Source organism: Micromys minutus (assembly GCF_963924665.1).
Source record: "Micromys minutus genome assembly, chromosome: 2".
Taxonomy (NCBI): Eukaryota; Metazoa; Chordata; class Mammalia; order Rodentia; family Muridae; genus Micromys; species Micromys minutus.
This window is the reverse complement of record NC_137971.1, coordinates 58,591,257-58,608,065: the sequence shown is the minus strand read 5'-3', so window position 1 is coordinate 58,608,065 and position 16,809 is coordinate 58,591,257. Positions and strand designations below refer to the sequence as shown.

Sequence of the window (16,809 nt, the reverse complement as noted above, 5' to 3'; positions counted from 1 at the left end):
CGAATTTCATCCTAAAATACTTAGGCTCCTCCACCCCAGAAGCCACAGGCCGCTAAGCAAAAGCAGTAGTCGGGCAGCCAAGCCGACAGAATAAGATGAGTGGGGGCTGGCCAGATGATTTGGTGCTGGGGCCCCCTGCACAACTACCACCAGGAAGGAGGAGCCCACACGTTTCTGGAATCTGCCACATTTAATGGTGAACCGAGGCTCAGCCTGGTAAGTGGGGAAAAGGGGCAGAACCAGGCACTGGGGACCCTCTAAGTTAGAGGTTAAGTCTGAGGGATCTGAGTAGGTCAGCATCGAACGCACATCGTGGACAAGAGAGTGGTCTCTGAAGTCATGGCTGGGCAGGGATCGAAGTGCTATCGTAGGCTTTAACTCCCAGGAGCTGCTGTTGGGCACAGCTCACCTGTCATGGTTGTCCTTGGTTCAAGGACAGGCACGGAATTCTCAGTTATAGTCCTCCTCGTCAAACTTGGTGCTGAAGAAAGCCGCAGAGTCTTTGGCTAGCCGGGACAGGTGCAAGGCACCAGTCACCACCAGTCCCAGGAGCAGCAATGGGGGCACCAACGTCCACATTGCAGCCAGGATGTTGTAGCACTTGGCTTTGGAGCCATACTGCCTGGCAGCCTCCAGGTCCCCAGCTATCTTCCGGTCTCGGGCCTGCAGGGCAACACCAGAACCAAGATGTTAACATGTTCTTGGTGCTTAGGGGACCACCCAGAGCAACGGTAGGGCTCAGGCTGAACTCTGAATCTTGATAGAGGGCTATAGTTTGAGGAGCCCAGTTCCTTCACTGTCTCCAACATGCAAGTTTGACCCTCGGCAGGGTCCTGAATCACAATAGTCTCAGCTAAATAAAGGCTGCAGAAAATAAAGACTCGGTGGCCATCCTGGGTCAGCAGACTCTCTGAGAGCCTCCTGTGGGAGAGGAGTCCTATGGGAAACCAAGAACTCAGTGCTCAGTGGGAGTCCCTCTATGGGCAACCTTTAAGGACTTTGCCCTTTGAGGGTGACTATATGGCCAGGCCTTCCTTTCCTGTGAACAGTGCATTCACCCCTTAATGGCCCCCAAACTTGGTGAGGTACTGTGGCTATGCCAACAGACACCCTCATATACTTTTGTTTTTAACTCCCCGCCCCCACCACCACCACCACATCACCCCCTACCTCATTCTCCCTTCCCACAAGCCTTGAAGCCAACCTTGACAGAGTGGACCAGCGCCAGGAAACCAAGGCAGCACAGATTCAGGTACAGCGTGCTGAAGACAGACCAGAGCATATGGTCTCGTGGTGTAGGGCCGGGTGTTCCCATGGAGAGAGCCGTGTGGGCTGCAGCATCAGCCTTGCGGGATGATGGGGTCCGGGGGTCCTCACGGGGATATGAAGTGTCCATGGGTTCCAGCGCCGTGTCTTCCTAGCTGAGACTTGTGCTCTCTGAGCCCCAGGCCTGCTTATAGCCCCGCACTACCCTCCCTGGCTGGCCAGCTCCATCCGCTATATATATCACAAATTATAGCTTCAGCCTGCCAAATAGAGTGGCCCGCCCTTGCACCCGAGCATCCCCCACCCCTCTCAAAAGACCCCATCAAAGGCCACTGTGCCACATGGGCAGTGACTGTAGACCACCCACCAGAGTCTCCCTGCTGTCTCAACCGTTCACAAGAGGCTGCCCCAAGGACAGTGGCTGCAAACAGTCCCATGGTGAACCCTAGGGCTGAGTGAACATGAGGCTGCCTTAGTTTCCGGGAACAGCCAGAGCTCTCTCAAGATCAGCGCCGCATATTCCATGGCCCTCCAGAACTTAGAATCCAGGCTTTGATCATGGCACCTGCTGACATGCACAAATGGGACAGCAAACACATACCTGCTGAACGCTAAGACAGCAGGCAGAAAGGAGTAATGAAGGAGACGCCCCCTTCCCACCGCGAACGGTAGGAAGCTCCTCCCCACTCCCTGTGATAGGCATTCTCTCCAGCTCCTGGCAGGTAGATCGTCTTGTCTCCTTGGCCTGTTAGCCCTGCCCTTCCCAATCCTAAAACTGAGTGAAACAGCTTCCTTGAAGGTTCAGATGCTTGTGTGTGCCAAGAACTCAATGCATGACCGGCAGAAAGTTTAACTCCAGGCTCACATACCAAGAACCTCCTTGGTGAAGGGGACCTCCCTGTCTTTCCAGCTCAAATCCTTAGCAAGAGCTAAATCCTCCCTCACACCACCACTGCCCAGCCTCCCACAACAGGCCAAAAGCCTTGTTTGCTCCTGCTCATCCCCACTTGGATCACTAGACAAGCAAGCAGTTCTGTGCTCTCCACGACAGAATGTGAAAATAGAGAGGGCCCCTGACCTGGCGTAGAGAGGCTGCAGTAGGCAGAAAGGATGACACAGACCTAGTCAGAGCATCTGACTCCCAGATGACTTTCTCCAAGGTCCCTTGTCATTTTCAAGGTCCCCTCGTCCAGCCTAGGGACAGGAGAATGATGGGTAATATTTGGAGCCCAGGCCTATACCTGCCCTGCCAAGTGTCTGTACAGCAGTGCCTTGGTCTTTATCATCTTATTTTTAATTATATATACGGGGGGGGGGGTATGTATGTACACATGAGTGCAGGTGCCCACAGAGGCCGGTAGTGTTGAATTTCTAGAGCTACAGTTACAGGTGAGCCATCTGAAGTAGATGCTAGGAATCGACCTGGGCCCTCTGTAAGAACAGCATATGCTCTTAACTGCTGAGCCATCTGTCCAGTCCTCACAGACCTCTTTACAGAAGACAGGTCTGCCTTCTGTCTTCCTCATGAGGTGAGCTAGAGAAGACACAAGGAAAACAAGAGGTAAGCTGTAGTGGTAGGGCTGACACAAGCTCAGACCTGGGTTCACCCAGGACATGTGACGACGACCATCCCAAACTGAGCAGATGAGCTCCGTCTGTCCTCTGCCTCATTATAACAATATCTGCATATCATCAGAATGTTGTTCCCATATGCATGAGGACAGAGGAGAGAAGGGACTGTGTTGGAGAAAAAACCCTGACATCCCAGGTAGTCCCCTTCTTTCACCCCACCTTAACTCATGACTAACCAATTCATTCCCCAATAAAAGTTTAGCCATAGGCCAGGAATGGTGGCACACACCTTTAATCCCAACACCCAAAGGCAGAGCAGGTGGATCTCTATGAGTGCCTGGCTCTCACTGTGGTCCACATAGTTCTAGACTAGACCCCTGCCTTAAAAGAGAGGGAGGGAAGGAGAGAGAAGAGGGAGAGGAAGAAAATGAATTTTCTAAAACCAGCAGTGAAACTATCCAGAAGCATGCTCCCAGCCTCTGAGTACATCCCTCTACCCAAAGTAAAACTTTTTCCCAGTGCTCCTCTGGTTTCTGGCAGTGCCAAGAACCTAGAAACACTGAGGTGTCAGCTATGTATCTCTGAGAGCTCCCCAGTCTTCACTCCCCATCAACAGATGCTCCTCAGCCACACCACACCCTGACACTTAGACACTTACTACATCACGGATATTATAGTCACACATCTGTCCAGTGGGACTTTGTAAAACACATCTGGTTGTGAGAGTGCTATGATACCTCTTCTGTTACCTCCACCCTGGTCCTGTTCAGGGCCCACCCTCACCCTCCTTGTCTGAGGGGAAGAAAGACCCATTTTCTGGCCTCCTGCATAGGGACAGATGGAATCCCAGTGAGAGTTCCCAGAGCACTGAGGCCTACTTTAGAAATACACTGTGTCTAAATTTTCTGGTCTCTAGAGCAAGCACCCTGTCTACCTCATGGGAAATGAGAACAGAGCTGTCCCTGAGAGATGGATGAGCCCTGGCACCTTCAGAAGAGGCAGGTGACACCCCAGGCCTTACCCATCCTCTAGCCCATGACATGAATTCTAGTTCCACCCCCTACAATGTTTCCTGTCCACTGAGCATTACCCACCATCCTCAGCTCTAAGTCCACTGCAGAAGCCAAATATCCGATTTGTGACCTCCTGGTGATAGAACAGACCCCCGAAATCTCAGGACCAAATCCCTGAACCTGAGTAGTTGCTCTCCCTCATGGTGGAGGAACTGCCCTGAGTCCAAGAAAATTCTCAGCATTTTGGGTACCCCAGGTATTGGGTATAGTTTGTTTTCCCTAATGGTTATGAACTGGGCAGATGAGTTCTCTGGGCTTCAGGAAGGTCTTGAGGTCATGTTCTGTTTACTTCCTTCCTGTGGACAGTAGCCCTTAGTCTGAGCTCACAGCCTGTCCTAAGTGTCTTTCTGCTGATCCACACCCAACTCCCCTGGTCCCTTCCTGCCATACATCCATGGGAAAGAAAAGCATTCCTCATCCTGGAGACTCATCAACCTGGAGTCAAGAATCCCAACATAATTAACATTTTCTGAAGGCCCTTCTTTCCCAGCTATAAACCTGCCATTTTCTAGAGATCTCACCAGAGACTCCCTGGAAGGCCCTAGCAGCTCCTGGTTTTACCTTATCAGTGTGGCCCCATCCAAAGCCCCTGCAGAGTGACTGTAGAGGCTCGGTTATGGACCGAGGAGAGAATAGTTTCTTAGAACCCTGTTAAGCAGTGACATTCCAAAAGCTTCCTCAAACCCTACATTCAGTCACCCTTAAAACACTTAGCAGTGACCCCTCAGAGCCCACACTCCTACTCCTAGGCATGCTTTATATTTTACCATGGGCACTGTTTGGCATAAACTCCAATTTCTTCCTACAGTCTTGTGAAATTCTCTTATGTCAAAGTCATTTTGAGATTTCTAAAAGATTAAAGAAACTTCCCCAAACTGGCAAGTCACAGCAGGGAGCTGACCGACCCCCTTGCCGACAGCTGTTCCTATTTCCTGTTAAAAACCATACTTACTAAAAACAAAAACAAAAAAAACAAACCTGCTTGCTGAAGCCGCATGGGGCCTTCTCACTTGCACCTCCACCCTAGGGCTCGCTGTGCCGCTCCTGGGATTTTGTATGCATACAAATCATCATGGTGGTTAGGGAGGCAAGGAACTATTGAACAGGACCTAAGTCCTGCAGACACTGGAAACCCAGTCTGACTTTTTGGTGCCAGGCTTGGGGAAGCAGAAAGAAGTATCTTTTAGAAGGATCTCCTGGAACATGTTTGCAGCATGTTAGCAGGGTGCCAAGGTACAGTCTCACCTCCAGACGAGGTGGAGCATGGGAGCTATGAGCCCAGCAAAAACCACTCATTTGATCCTCCCTATCATTCAGAGACCATGAGAGACTCCTCATTCCCCACCCACTCCAGTTCCCCATAAAAACCTGAGTGCCCGGGGAGGGGGGGTAGCAAATTTCACAACACCCAACTTTTGTGCACAGGTCAATCCGGGAGGCTGTCACGAAATGAGGACACATCTTATCCTTGGCTCGGGGTTTTCTTTTCCCTTAAAACGAAGGACTCTGGGTGTCCTTCACTCTTAGATCAAAGTCTTTTTTGCTCAAAGTTCTGCACCCTTCCTGGGCATCCTGGAAGCATGGTGTCAGCATTAGATGATACTCAGATCCCCTTTGCCTGGATCAGCCAAAAACCCACAGGTCAGCTGCTGCCCATATCAGGAGACCAGAAGCATGACAAGGACGCTTGCTTTCAGACAAGAAGGACACAGGACACGCTCAGGACAGAACCAGAGAACAGTGAGTCACAGCCAGAGTGGCCACCAAGTGCACTTTATTGAATCCACTGTGGACATTTGCATACACATAGGATAAAGGGTAAGGCCTTAGCCTAGGGGGAGGGCCAGATGTGGATCGTGGAACACAGGGCAGCTAGAATCCAGAATGTGGAATTCTTTGTGAAATCGACTGGAAGACTACCACCGAGGTGGTAGAGAAAATAATGATGCAGATGATGACCATGAGGATGCTGAAGATCAGGGAGCTGATGTTCAGGCACTTGGCAGTGGAGGCGTAGGCCTGAGCCCCAATCACATCGCCCACCATCTTCCTGTCCCTGGACTGAAGGAAACCAGATGGTCAGGGGCCCTGGAGCTGGCCAGCTGAGAGCCAGGTGCTCTGGCTCCATTTCCCCATGCCTTCCCTACCCACTGGCTCCCTCCCTCAGACCAGGAAACCCTCCCCTCTTTTCACACACACAGACACATACTAACTATACAGTAGGCCCAGCATTGGCCACGTACCCCACTTTCTACACATATTAGAGCTCCAGAAATGGGGTGGGGAAAGTCTGGCCCCAGAATCCCCAGGCAGCTTCATCCTGTGACTATGAGAAAGTTTCCAGCACTGACAGAGACAGACAGACACATACACACACACACACACACACACACACAGGAAGGATGCACACACACTCTCTTACACAAAGAACCACACACCTCGGTGCCATCTGTGTAGATGGAGCTTCAGGCTCACACACACACCTTTTTACACCATCACCCCCACCTCTAGCACACTCACCTTCACGGAGTAGGCATAGGCAATGAAGCCCAGGCAGCAGGCGTTGAAGAAAAGTGTGTTGAACAGGGACCAGACCACATGGTCAGGCACAGAGACCTCTCTGGGCATGTTGATCACGGTGGTCCTCACAACAGCTGAGTGGTGGGGTTCCCCCAGCTCAGTCACCCCATACTCCTCTTTGATAGTCTCATAGCTTGGAGGAAGTCCGGCATTGGTGGGCAAGAAGGCTTGGGAATTGTGGCTCATGGTATTGAGTCTGGAACAATCACGCTGTCTGGAGGATGGCTGCTGCTACCCTGGTTCTCTAAGCCCGCCCTTTCTCTAGCAGTTTCCTTTTCCTGTTGGTGGGTTAGTCTCCAGAGGGCCTTACTGTGGGGAATTGGCTGGATACTGAAGTGGGCGGTACCTAAGCCTCGAGGATCAAATTACTTCAGAGCTGGTTGACTGTTAAGGTACAGAGACAAGTATAAACTTCCTGGGGTCAAGCCTTATCCCAGGGCTAAAACTTATCTCGAGGTCTCCTCCTCCTACTTCGAGTAGGCACACTGGAACTTCCCCAGATCTACTGTCTCCCAGCCCCCTGTTTTCACACCCCTTGTACATCCCTAAACCCAGCCTCACTGTGAGGGCCTCCTCTGAAGAAATCCATGCACGCACACCCCAAACTAATCTGTTGCAGGTGGGGGCTGGGGAGATCTGCAACTCAATGTTTCTTTGGCTGTCAGTCCGGGAGGGAGGAGACTTCCAGCCCGGGGGCCTGGATGCTCCTGGCTAGCTAAAGAAGGAAAATTCCAGTCACTTGGCTGCAGCCTAGGAGCTTATGGAAGGCAGATGTTTTCCTGTCAGTTGCGAAAGAGCCATTGCTAAAATGAAGCCTGTGGGAGACTGGCAACACAGGAAAGTCCATGTCTGTCCTGGCAGAAGCAATGAGGGTCTGTCAGAAACAAGGAAAGTTGCCTCGTGGTAAAGGACACACAAGTTTGACACTAACCCATTCAGTAACCTCACATCCCCAACCCCCAATCCCCAAATTTCATCCTACAGGGCAGAATGAATCGAGGAGGAGATCGTTAAGTGTAACTCCAAAGCCCCTGTTCACTCCCAGACATACAACCTCCACCACCCATCAGAGCCCCAGAAGCTGAAGCAGGTCATATGTCTGTAATCCCAGCACTTGGGAAATGTAAGCAGTTCAAGGTCCAGCCTGGGCTACATGAGATCTTGTCTCAAATAAACAAATAAGAAGTAGTAAGTAAATTAAAAACTGAACAAAAGAGGGAATCAATTTGCCTTTTATTTCTTCTGGAAGATGCACAGTGAGCAACAGGTTCCACATTCTTGGTCATTGGTAAATGCAGATCAAAACCCCAGCGGCACACTGCTCATACCCCTTCGGTTTGCTAGGGAGAAACAGATAACCACTGTCGGAACTGATGCCGCAGGCTTTGCCGGCAGTGGGCAGTTCTCAGCTACACCCCAGGATCCCACTTCCTGTGTGTGTGAGAAGGAGCACATGGCTTTGTGTTCTCTGCATGCCTATGTTGTGTCTACAGCAGCATTCATAATGACCGGCAACAGACAGAAGTTAGATGTCTATCAACGGACAAATGAAACAAATGGGCAGATCCAGAAAATAAAGTCATAGGGCCACAAAAAGAAAGTTCTGGTGCATGCTAAACATGAGTGGGTCTTCTGAACAGCTCTCAGGCAGAAGTGGATGGGCAGACTCCAAGAGCCAGAGGGAAAGAAGATGGGGTTAGGTGTCTTTGTTACTGTTTGGGTTTGGGGGGGGGTTGTTCTTGGTTTTGTGTGTCTGTGTGTGTCTGTGAGTGTCTGTGTGTGTCTGAGTGTGAGTGTCTCTGTCTGTGTGTGTCTGTGAGTATCTGTGTGTGTCTGTGTGTTTGTGTGTGTCCGTGTGTATCTGTGAGTATCTCTGTGTCTGTGAGTGTCTGTGTGTGTCTGAGTGTGAGTGTCTCTGTCTGTGTGTGTCTGTGTGTTTGTGTGTGTCTGTGTGTATCTGTGAGTATCTCTGTGTCTGTGAGTATCTGTGTGTGTCTATGTCTCTGTGTGTTTCTGTGAGTGTCTGTGTCTGTGAGTGTCTGTGAGTATCTATGTATGTCTGTGAGTGTCTGTGTATGTCTGAGTGTGAGTGTCTCTGTGTCTGTGTCTGTGTGTGTCTGTGTGTGTCTGTATTTGTGTTTCTGTGTGTATCTGTGAGTGTCTCTGTGTCTGTGAGTGTCTGTGTGTCTGTGAGTGTCTTGTGTGTCTATGTCTCTGTGTCTGTGTTTCTGTGAGTGTCTGTGTCTGTGTGTGAGTGTCTGTGAGTATCTATGTATGTCTGTGAGTGTCTGTGTCTGTCTGTGTGTGTCTGTGTGTGTCTGTGTGCTGTTTGTGGATCACAATATAAGCTCTCCAGCTACTGCACCAGTACCATGTCTGCCTGCTTCCTGCCATGATGACCATGGGCTAACCCTCTAACCTGTAAGCAAACCTCCAATCCAATGCTTTCTTTAGGAGAGTTGCCTTGGTCATGATGTCTTTTCACAGCAATAGAAGAGTAACTAAGATACTGATCTTTTCCAAATGCAATCTAAACTAGGCTAATTTAGCTAGGATCTCTTCCACCTTCATTAAAGAATTCAAAAGTCTCACTGTGGCATTTGACCTAAGAAAAGTATCCATATCATTCTAAACATTAGGAAAAGTCTCATATCTGAGTTTTAGCACCACCCTGAACTAATGCAGCTCACGCTCAGAATTCCGTTATAATCAAGCTAGCTTCCAGGTGGGAAGTTTTGCAGGTTGTATCAGGACACTTATTGGAAAGGGTAGGGGAATGACCCACCGGTAACTATATGATTACCTTTTATTAAATAATACCTCTAACAGTGAAGTAATCATATAGGAGGGAGATGTCGCCCAGAATTATGACAAGCTGTGGCAGATAGCATTGAAACCTTCACAAGCCCTGATCTCTTTTAACCTAAACCATGGACAAATATAGTAATCTGGACACCGAGTGTCAGAAAGGCCAAGCCATCCTGGATGCACCTTTTATTAGACAAGCCTCTCTAGCTATTGGACAAAAATTAGACCAAGATCCTCCAATGACATTCTTCACTTTAAGGTCTCATCTCAAAGACTCAGAAAACAGAATGGACAAGTACCACTGTTGGTGTTCTGGGTTACAAGATGGAAGAAAGAAACGCTCCTGGATGAATTTAGGCTTCTCAGAGCAGAGGGATCAGCCTCTCCGGGATTGAACCTCAGACCCTTTTCGCGGGGCTTCTTTATTGTTACACAAAAGACACCTTTAGCAAGTCAACTTCTGCACACCAAAACTTCTCATCTGATCTACGGGTTGTCTCGAAAGAACCATCACTTTAAGCAGTTCTTAGCCATATAAGACTTCCTAGTTTGCCTGGAATATCTGGATACCAAGTTTTGCAAAGGCTCTGAGAATCCTTCAAAGGAACAAGCCCATACAATCTCAGAACAGTCACTGACAAAAGGCTACCTCAGAGCCCAGATACTACAGCTCGGCTAGAATCCCGCCATCTGCCAGGCTCTCTATAAATATCAGAACTAACTACAAACTTTCCTGAGCTTTTAATTCTACCCCCTCTGCTGGATCCCAACACCGAGGCTTCTCTGCGACACTCCAGTGTAGAAAGCACCAAGCTTTACCTGCTGGGCCACACTGATAAGATTCCACACTTTCCCAGCCAGTGGCTGCATGGCTCCCAGATGGTAGCAGTTTGATCGGGACAAGACAAGCTTTCAGGTTATGCTATAGTAAGATTCACTGAAGTCAAAGAGGCTGAGCCACTTCCTAGTAATGAATTCCAAGTTAGCTCTCAAAAGCAGAATTCATTGTCCTGACCAGAGTTCTCCAGCTGGGGGCAGGAGCAAGTTAAAATTTACACAGAGTCAGTCAGGGCTTTCCCTGTGATCTGTGACCTTGCAGCAATCTAGAGCTGATGAAAGATGCCCCAGGGATGCTAACTTACATATTCATCATCTTGACTCCTACGAAGTCTATTATACCCTGACTTAACTATTATATATTGCAAGACCCATTTTAAAACAAGACCAGGAATATTCTGTCAGTTTTCATAGTAACAATCAAAAACAGATTAACAGGTTGAACAGGCAGCTCACCTTCCAACCACACTCACCCACAGCCACACTGTACTTCTCAGGAAACACCAACTGGCAATTAGGACTTTCAATTAACCCAAAAAAAGCGATTGTTCCCTGACTCCTCCCAAAAGGAGAGGCTTTGCTTATGAAAGAAATCAATCACAGAATGCTAATTAAGCAGGGGGAACAGAGGAGCTGGAGAGATGGCTCAGTGGTTAAGAACATTGACCGCTCTTCCAGAGGTCCTGAGTTCAATTCCCAGCAGCTACATGGTGGCTCTATAATGGGATCTGATGACCTCTTCTGCTGTGTTTGAAGAGACCAACAGTGTGCTCACATACATAACAAATAAAATCTTAAGAAAAAAATATGTATAAAGCACCGGACAAAGATGGAGCATAATTAAAGTAACAAGAAAAAGTTTATAGGAGCTAAGAGTTCAAGCCATCTTAGAAAAGCTACCTAGAAAGTGTCCTAGTCAGGTCTGTACTATATTTTGGTTAAGATACTCCAGGGTTTTGATGTTCACTCTGGCCTAAAAGAGACTTTTCTCTACGTCTCTGTGCTAACTAGTTTCTAGTATCAATTTGAAACAAGCTAGGGTTATCTGCGGAAAAAGAAAAAACTTTTTTTTAAAAAAAGTGTTTGCATAGGATTGGCTGGTGGGCAAGTCTCTAAGGTGTTTTCTTGGTTGATAATTGACACGGGAGGACCCAGTTCTTTGTGGTCACTGTTACCCCTGAGAAGGTGGGCCTAGATGGTACAAGATGGAGAGCAATAGCAAGCAGCCCTCCTCCACAGCCTCTGCACCAGCTCCTGCCTCCTCCAGCCTCCTGCTTTGAGTTCCTGTCCTGACTCCTGGATGATAGACCACAACCTGCAGGTAAAATAAATCCTTTCTTCTCCAAGTTGTTTTTGACCATGGTGTTAGAAAAAGATGATGTGAGTAGAGTAAAAGATGAAGATGAAGAGAGTTGGGGGGATAGGCTCCATGGAGGTGTGCAGGACATGGGGCAAGGCGGATGTCTCTGGTAGACCCACGTTGGGAATTCATTCCCACTGAGGGACCAGCCACATGACTGTATAGTACAGAATAGATTTTATTCAGGGCATGGGGAATTCAGGGGGAACTAAGGGGGTAGTAGGGGCAGAGAGAGAGAAGAGAGAAGAGGAGTAGAAAAGCAGAAGCCGGCCATGAGCACATGGAGAGAGGGGGAGGAAGGGAATGGGCAGAGGAGGGGTAAGGGGGGCAGAGAGTGAGGGACAGCGAGAGAAATGGGGGGGGGAGGGAAGGAGGGAGAGAGAGAGAGAGAGAGAGAGAGAGAGAGAGAGAGAGAGAGAGAGAGAAGAGAGAGAGAGCACAAAAGGACAAGAGAGCAAGAGAGAGAGGAAGTGGCAAGGAGCCCCCTTTAATAGTGTCAGGTAACTGGGTCAGAGCATACCTGGATATTGCCAGGTAACTGTGGGGTGGGGTTCACAGAATCCCAGCACATGGTGTTTTACTATAGCAATAGAAACTCTGAGACAATCTCATAAGGTCATTTATAAGAAATCACGATTGCTTAGGAAGGACAATTATCTCAAGGTGAGATTGTGAGATTCTTCAACCCGGTAAAGGTAAGGTAAGGAAAGCATTTTTTCTGGAGAAACTCAAGATGGTGGAACAGGAAGAACATAATGAACACAGTAGCACCGCCCACATTTCCTGTAGGGAAAGTGGAATGCTGTGGAGTCTCTAGTATGTGTGAGCTTCAAGCTCTCTTAGAAGTTATTGTGAGAAACAATGGTACTCACTTCATAATAGTACTGACGCTGGGCATGGTAGAGGCAGAGGCAGGCAAGTCTCTGTGAGTTCAAGGTCAACCTGGTCTACATAGTGTGTTCCGGGACAGCCAGGGCTATAGAGAGATCCTGTCTTGTTTGTTTGTTTGTTTCAAGACACAGTTCCTCTGTGTGTAGCCCTGGTTGTCCTGGAACTTGATTTGTAGACCAGGCTGGCCTCAAATTCACAGAGATCTGCCAATCTCTGCCTCCCTAGTGCTGGGATTAAATGAGTGCCACCAAATCAGGCTGAGGGACCCTGTCTTCAAGATGCAAAGTAGCTAAAATGAAACAGGCCAAGGGACCCTGTCTTCAAGATACAAAGTAGCTAAATTGAAACAGTTTATCTTAAGACCTTTGCAAAGGTTGGGCTTCAACCTAGAGTAACCTGCACACTGATTGAGTATGGAGAACATCAACTTAGAGTGACAGGCATTCTGAGTACAGAGAACATCAACCCTAAAGTGACAGGCACACTGACTGAATACAGAGAACATCAACCTAGACTGACAGGCACTCTAATTGAATACAGAGAACATCAACCTAGACTGACAGGCACTCTGACTGAGTATGGATGATTAGGATATATAACAATCTTACATATCATCAGGTCTTATCTTTCCCTCTCCTATATATGTTTGTCTTCTTTTCAACAAAAGGTGTGTGTGAGTTCTTCTTTACATTTTACATACTGTTTTATTTACTTATTCATTTTCATTTATATATAGACAGGATCTCACTATGTACCCCTGGCTGGACTTAAATTTCCAGAGATTCACTTGCCTCTACCTCCTGAGTGCTGGATTAAAGCCATGCTCACCATCCCCAGAGAGCCTGTTCATTTTATTTTATTTTATTTTATATTTTATTTCTAAAGGCATAGATTTTTATCTTCTGTGTATGAGTGAATTGCCTGAATGTATGTTTATGTGTGCACCACGTGTATGCCTGGTGCTCAAGGAGGCCAGAGGAAGGTGGAAGATTCCCCAAAACCAGAATCACAAAGATTCTGAGCTGTCATGTGGGTGCTAGAAAGTGAAGCCAGTCTTCTTCAGAACAGCAAGGGCGCTCATCCACCATCACAGTGGAGAAACACAGCATCAGACCTGGGGCAGTAAAGACAACAGAGTTCACCTTTCAAACTGTTCACAGGAAACAGAGAGAGAAAACTATTTGTGAAATGACTCATGGCTTTTGAAACCTAAATCCTATTCCTAGTGACACACTTCCTCCATCAAGGCCACACCTCCTAATCCCACCCAAACAGTGCCACCAACTGGAAACCATGTTGGGGGCAGAAGGTGCATTTGTCTTTCAAACTACCACACCATGCCTGACTTTAAAGAAATATCTCGGATTGGAGAGATGGCTCAGCGGTTAAGAGCACGCTGTCTATCTTCTAGAGGTTCTGAGTTCAATTTCCAGCAACCGGACGGTGGCTCACAACCATCTGTAAAGGGATCTGGTGCCCTCTTCTGGTGTGTCTGAAGACTGCTACAGAGTACTCATATACATAAAATAAAATAAATAAAATTTAAAAACAAAGAAAACTTTCCTGTGTGTGTGTGTGTGTACATGTAGTATGTATATGTGTGTGTTGGGGATTGTGTATGAGGATAAGCATATACTGTGGCCTCCTAGTGAGGTCAGAGGTCAACCTCTGGTGTCATTCTTCACCTTCCACTTTGCTTGAGACAGTGTTTCTTGTTTGCTGCTGTGCTGTGTATCCCAGGATCGCCCAGCCCATGACCTTCCAGGTCATTCTCCTAACCCTACCTCCCATCTTGCCACAGGAAGACTGGGTTTCAGACACACACTGCCACATCTGGCTTTTACATGATGTCCTAGCTTTATCTTCTTCTTTTTCTTTCTTTCTTTTTTTTTTTTTTTTTTTTTTTTTTTTTTTTTTTTTTTTGATAAAATCCCCTGACCAAAAGCAACTTAAGGTAGCAAGGGTTTATTTGGCTTAAACTCCAGTTAATAGTCCATCATTGAATGGAAGGCAAGGGAAGAACTCAAACAAATAATCATACCACGTCCAATGTCAAGAACAAAGAGAAACAAGTGTACCCAGGCTGTGTCCTTGGGTGCTTGCTAGCTTTCTTTGCTCCTATCTAACCCAGTTTGGAGCATTGCACACACTGAGTTTGGGTTTTTCTACATCAATTAACAGTCAAGAGAATCCTACATAGACCAACTTAATTTAGATAATTCCTCTTTAAACCTTTTTTTCTAGTATCTGGAGAGATGGCTCAGCAGTTAGGAGCACTTGCTGCTTTTGCAGAGGATTAGGGCTCCATTCCCAGCTTCCACATGGTGGCTTACAACCATCTATAACTCCTGTTCAAAGGGATTCATTACTTTCTTCTGACCTCTGTGGGCAATGGGTATAGTTATCAAAACCTTCATGCAGGTAGACACTCAGACATATACAATTACATATATCTAAAAATAAAAATAACTCTCATTCCATATAAATCTATATTGTGTCAAGTGAACACTTAAAACTCATCAGTATACGTGAGTTCCAGGAAGCTGAACTCAGTTTACCTGGCACTTGATTTTTACCTTCTAAGCCGTCTCCCTGGCCTCTCCCATACCCAGTGTTTTACATGCGTGTTGGGGATCTGAACTCATTTCTTTACAATTGTGCAGCAACTGTTCCTCCTCACTGAGCTATCTCCCGAGCCCTGGAATGCAGCATCTTGCAAGGATGTTATGTTATGACACTCAAGGATGTACCTGGAAAGGCACAAGGAAGAGTGTCTGAAGTCCTGAGATTCATTCTTTAAAGTTGACTCTTGTCCTTTCTTTTTAAGACTTGTTTCCATTCAATTTATTTATTTGTCTATATCTGAGTATGCACACATGTGTTGATGGATGCATGCACAGAAGACAGCGGTTGGCCTCCTCCTCCGTCATTCTGTCTGATCCTCTAAAGAAATGTCTCTCTTGATTGTAGAGCTTATGTCTCAGCTAGGCTGGGAGCCAGAAAGCCACAATAATCCTCCTACCTCAACCCCCTTCCCTTAGTACTGAGGTTACAGGCATTTGTAAGGATGCTCAACTTGTTAAACGGTTGCTGGGTTACAAACTATGGCCTCACGACTGCACACTGAGCACTCTTATCTGTTGAACTCTCCAGTGCTTGGTGGCCTGTGAGAAAAGAAATGTTAAGTCTTCCATTGGTTTGCTGTTTCTGAAGACTCTCTTTTGCTTTACTTTGAATGCCTCTTGGAAAATTGGATCTTATCACAAAAGGTAAGTACATTTAGCAATTCCCTATGGCTTAGCAGTTGTTGAAACATTTAACAACACCTGAAAGCTTTTCAGATTGGCCAAACAGTTTATCTGAATGAGGTTCCTTACCTAAACCAGTTCATGATGAGACATCTGGACATTAACTAATAAATTTTTATACAATATTATCAATTATTTTGATTTTTTTATACTCCCCATCTAGGGGTTTAAAAACTAAGTAGGGGCTAGGTGTAATGGCATATACTAATAATCTCAACATTGAAGAGGCAAGAGGGAGATAGATGTCTATGAGTTCAAGGCCAGCCTGCTCTACAAATCAAATTCCAGGACAACCAAGTCTACATAAAACAGTGATTCTCAAGTGCTACAACTCTTTATACAGTTCCTCATGTTGTGGTAATACCCAACCATAAAATTATTTTTATTGCTATTTCATAGCAATAGTTTTCCTAGTTATGAATTGTAATGTAAATGTCTGATGTGAAAATGGCCTTAGGAGATGCCTGTGAAAGTTTCGTTTGACACCCCCAAGGGGTCACAACCCACAGTTGAGAATCACTGACATAGTCTCCAAAAACAAAACAAAACAAAAAGTCTAAATAAATAAATAAAGTCAAAATGGGGGGACCAAAAATGAACCTCTTATTGTAGTCAGTTGTGACTCTGTAGACTATGCTAAGGACTTAAGAGGGCCCCTTTCAGCCTTCATGTCCCCTCTCCCAGCATGCCATCAGTGGGTAAGGGTCTTGCAGATTGTGTCCTCCAATACAAAGAAGACCTTTCCCCCTCCAATGACTTCACAGCAGGTACATGGGTTTAAGTATAGTCCCCTGGCCTCATAAGTATAGTCTCATGGTCTTTTTGAATGAGACCACCTGAGACTTACCACAGTTGTAGGACCCCTTTACAGAAATCCCATCCCATTGTCCCCTTTGTCCTGGTTGACCTTTGGTGGTCCTTTTTTTTTTTTTGTTTTTTTGTTTTTTTGTTCCTACATCCTCATTGACTGTGGCCTATATATTTATTTTGTTGGTTGAACACCCAAAAAGACCGTTTTAACAGTCATAAGGAGGAAGTAATAAATTTTAGTTTTAATTTTCATGTGACAGACAAAGCTTAGAAAATAACACAACTTTTTAAATAAGTTCTGGTT

General features: G+C 46.7%; 2 protein-coding genes across 2 annotated transcripts; both read right to left on the bottom strand.

Annotated features, from left to right (window-relative positions):
* Positions 1–450: 450 nt before the first annotated feature.
* On the bottom strand, positions 451–1,396 carry IFITM5 (interferon induced transmembrane protein 5; the record flags this gene model as incomplete). Its single annotated transcript, XM_080911681.1, has 2 exons — positions 451–663; positions 1,205–1,396. 2 exons carry the CDS (start codon positions 1,394–1,396, stop codon positions 451–453), a joined length of 405 nt encoding a protein of 134 aa, XP_080767807.1.
* A 4,272-nt stretch (positions 1,397–5,668) lies between these two features.
* LOC308416793 (interferon-induced transmembrane protein 2) lies at positions 5,669–6,763 on the bottom strand. The gene is made up of 2 exons (XM_080911871.1): positions 6,432–6,763; positions 5,669–5,972 (listed from the first exon to the last, which is right to left on the bottom strand). Exons 1-2 carry the CDS (start codon positions 6,675–6,677, stop codon positions 5,784–5,786), a joined length of 435 nt encoding a protein of 144 aa, XP_080767997.1. The 5' UTR covers positions 6,678–6,763; the 3' UTR covers positions 5,669–5,783.
* Between the last annotated feature and the right edge of the window lie 10,046 nt (positions 6,764–16,809).

Coding starts and splice junctions, on each gene's coding strand:
- LOC308416793 (XM_080911871.1), bottom strand. CDS start 6,677: ATGAGCCACAATTCCCAAGCCTTCTTGCCCACCAATGCCGGACTTCCT. Junction 5,973..6,431: donor CCTATGCCTACTCCGTGAAG/GTGAGTGTGCTA, acceptor GGTTTCCTTCAG/TCCAGGGACAGGAAGATGGT.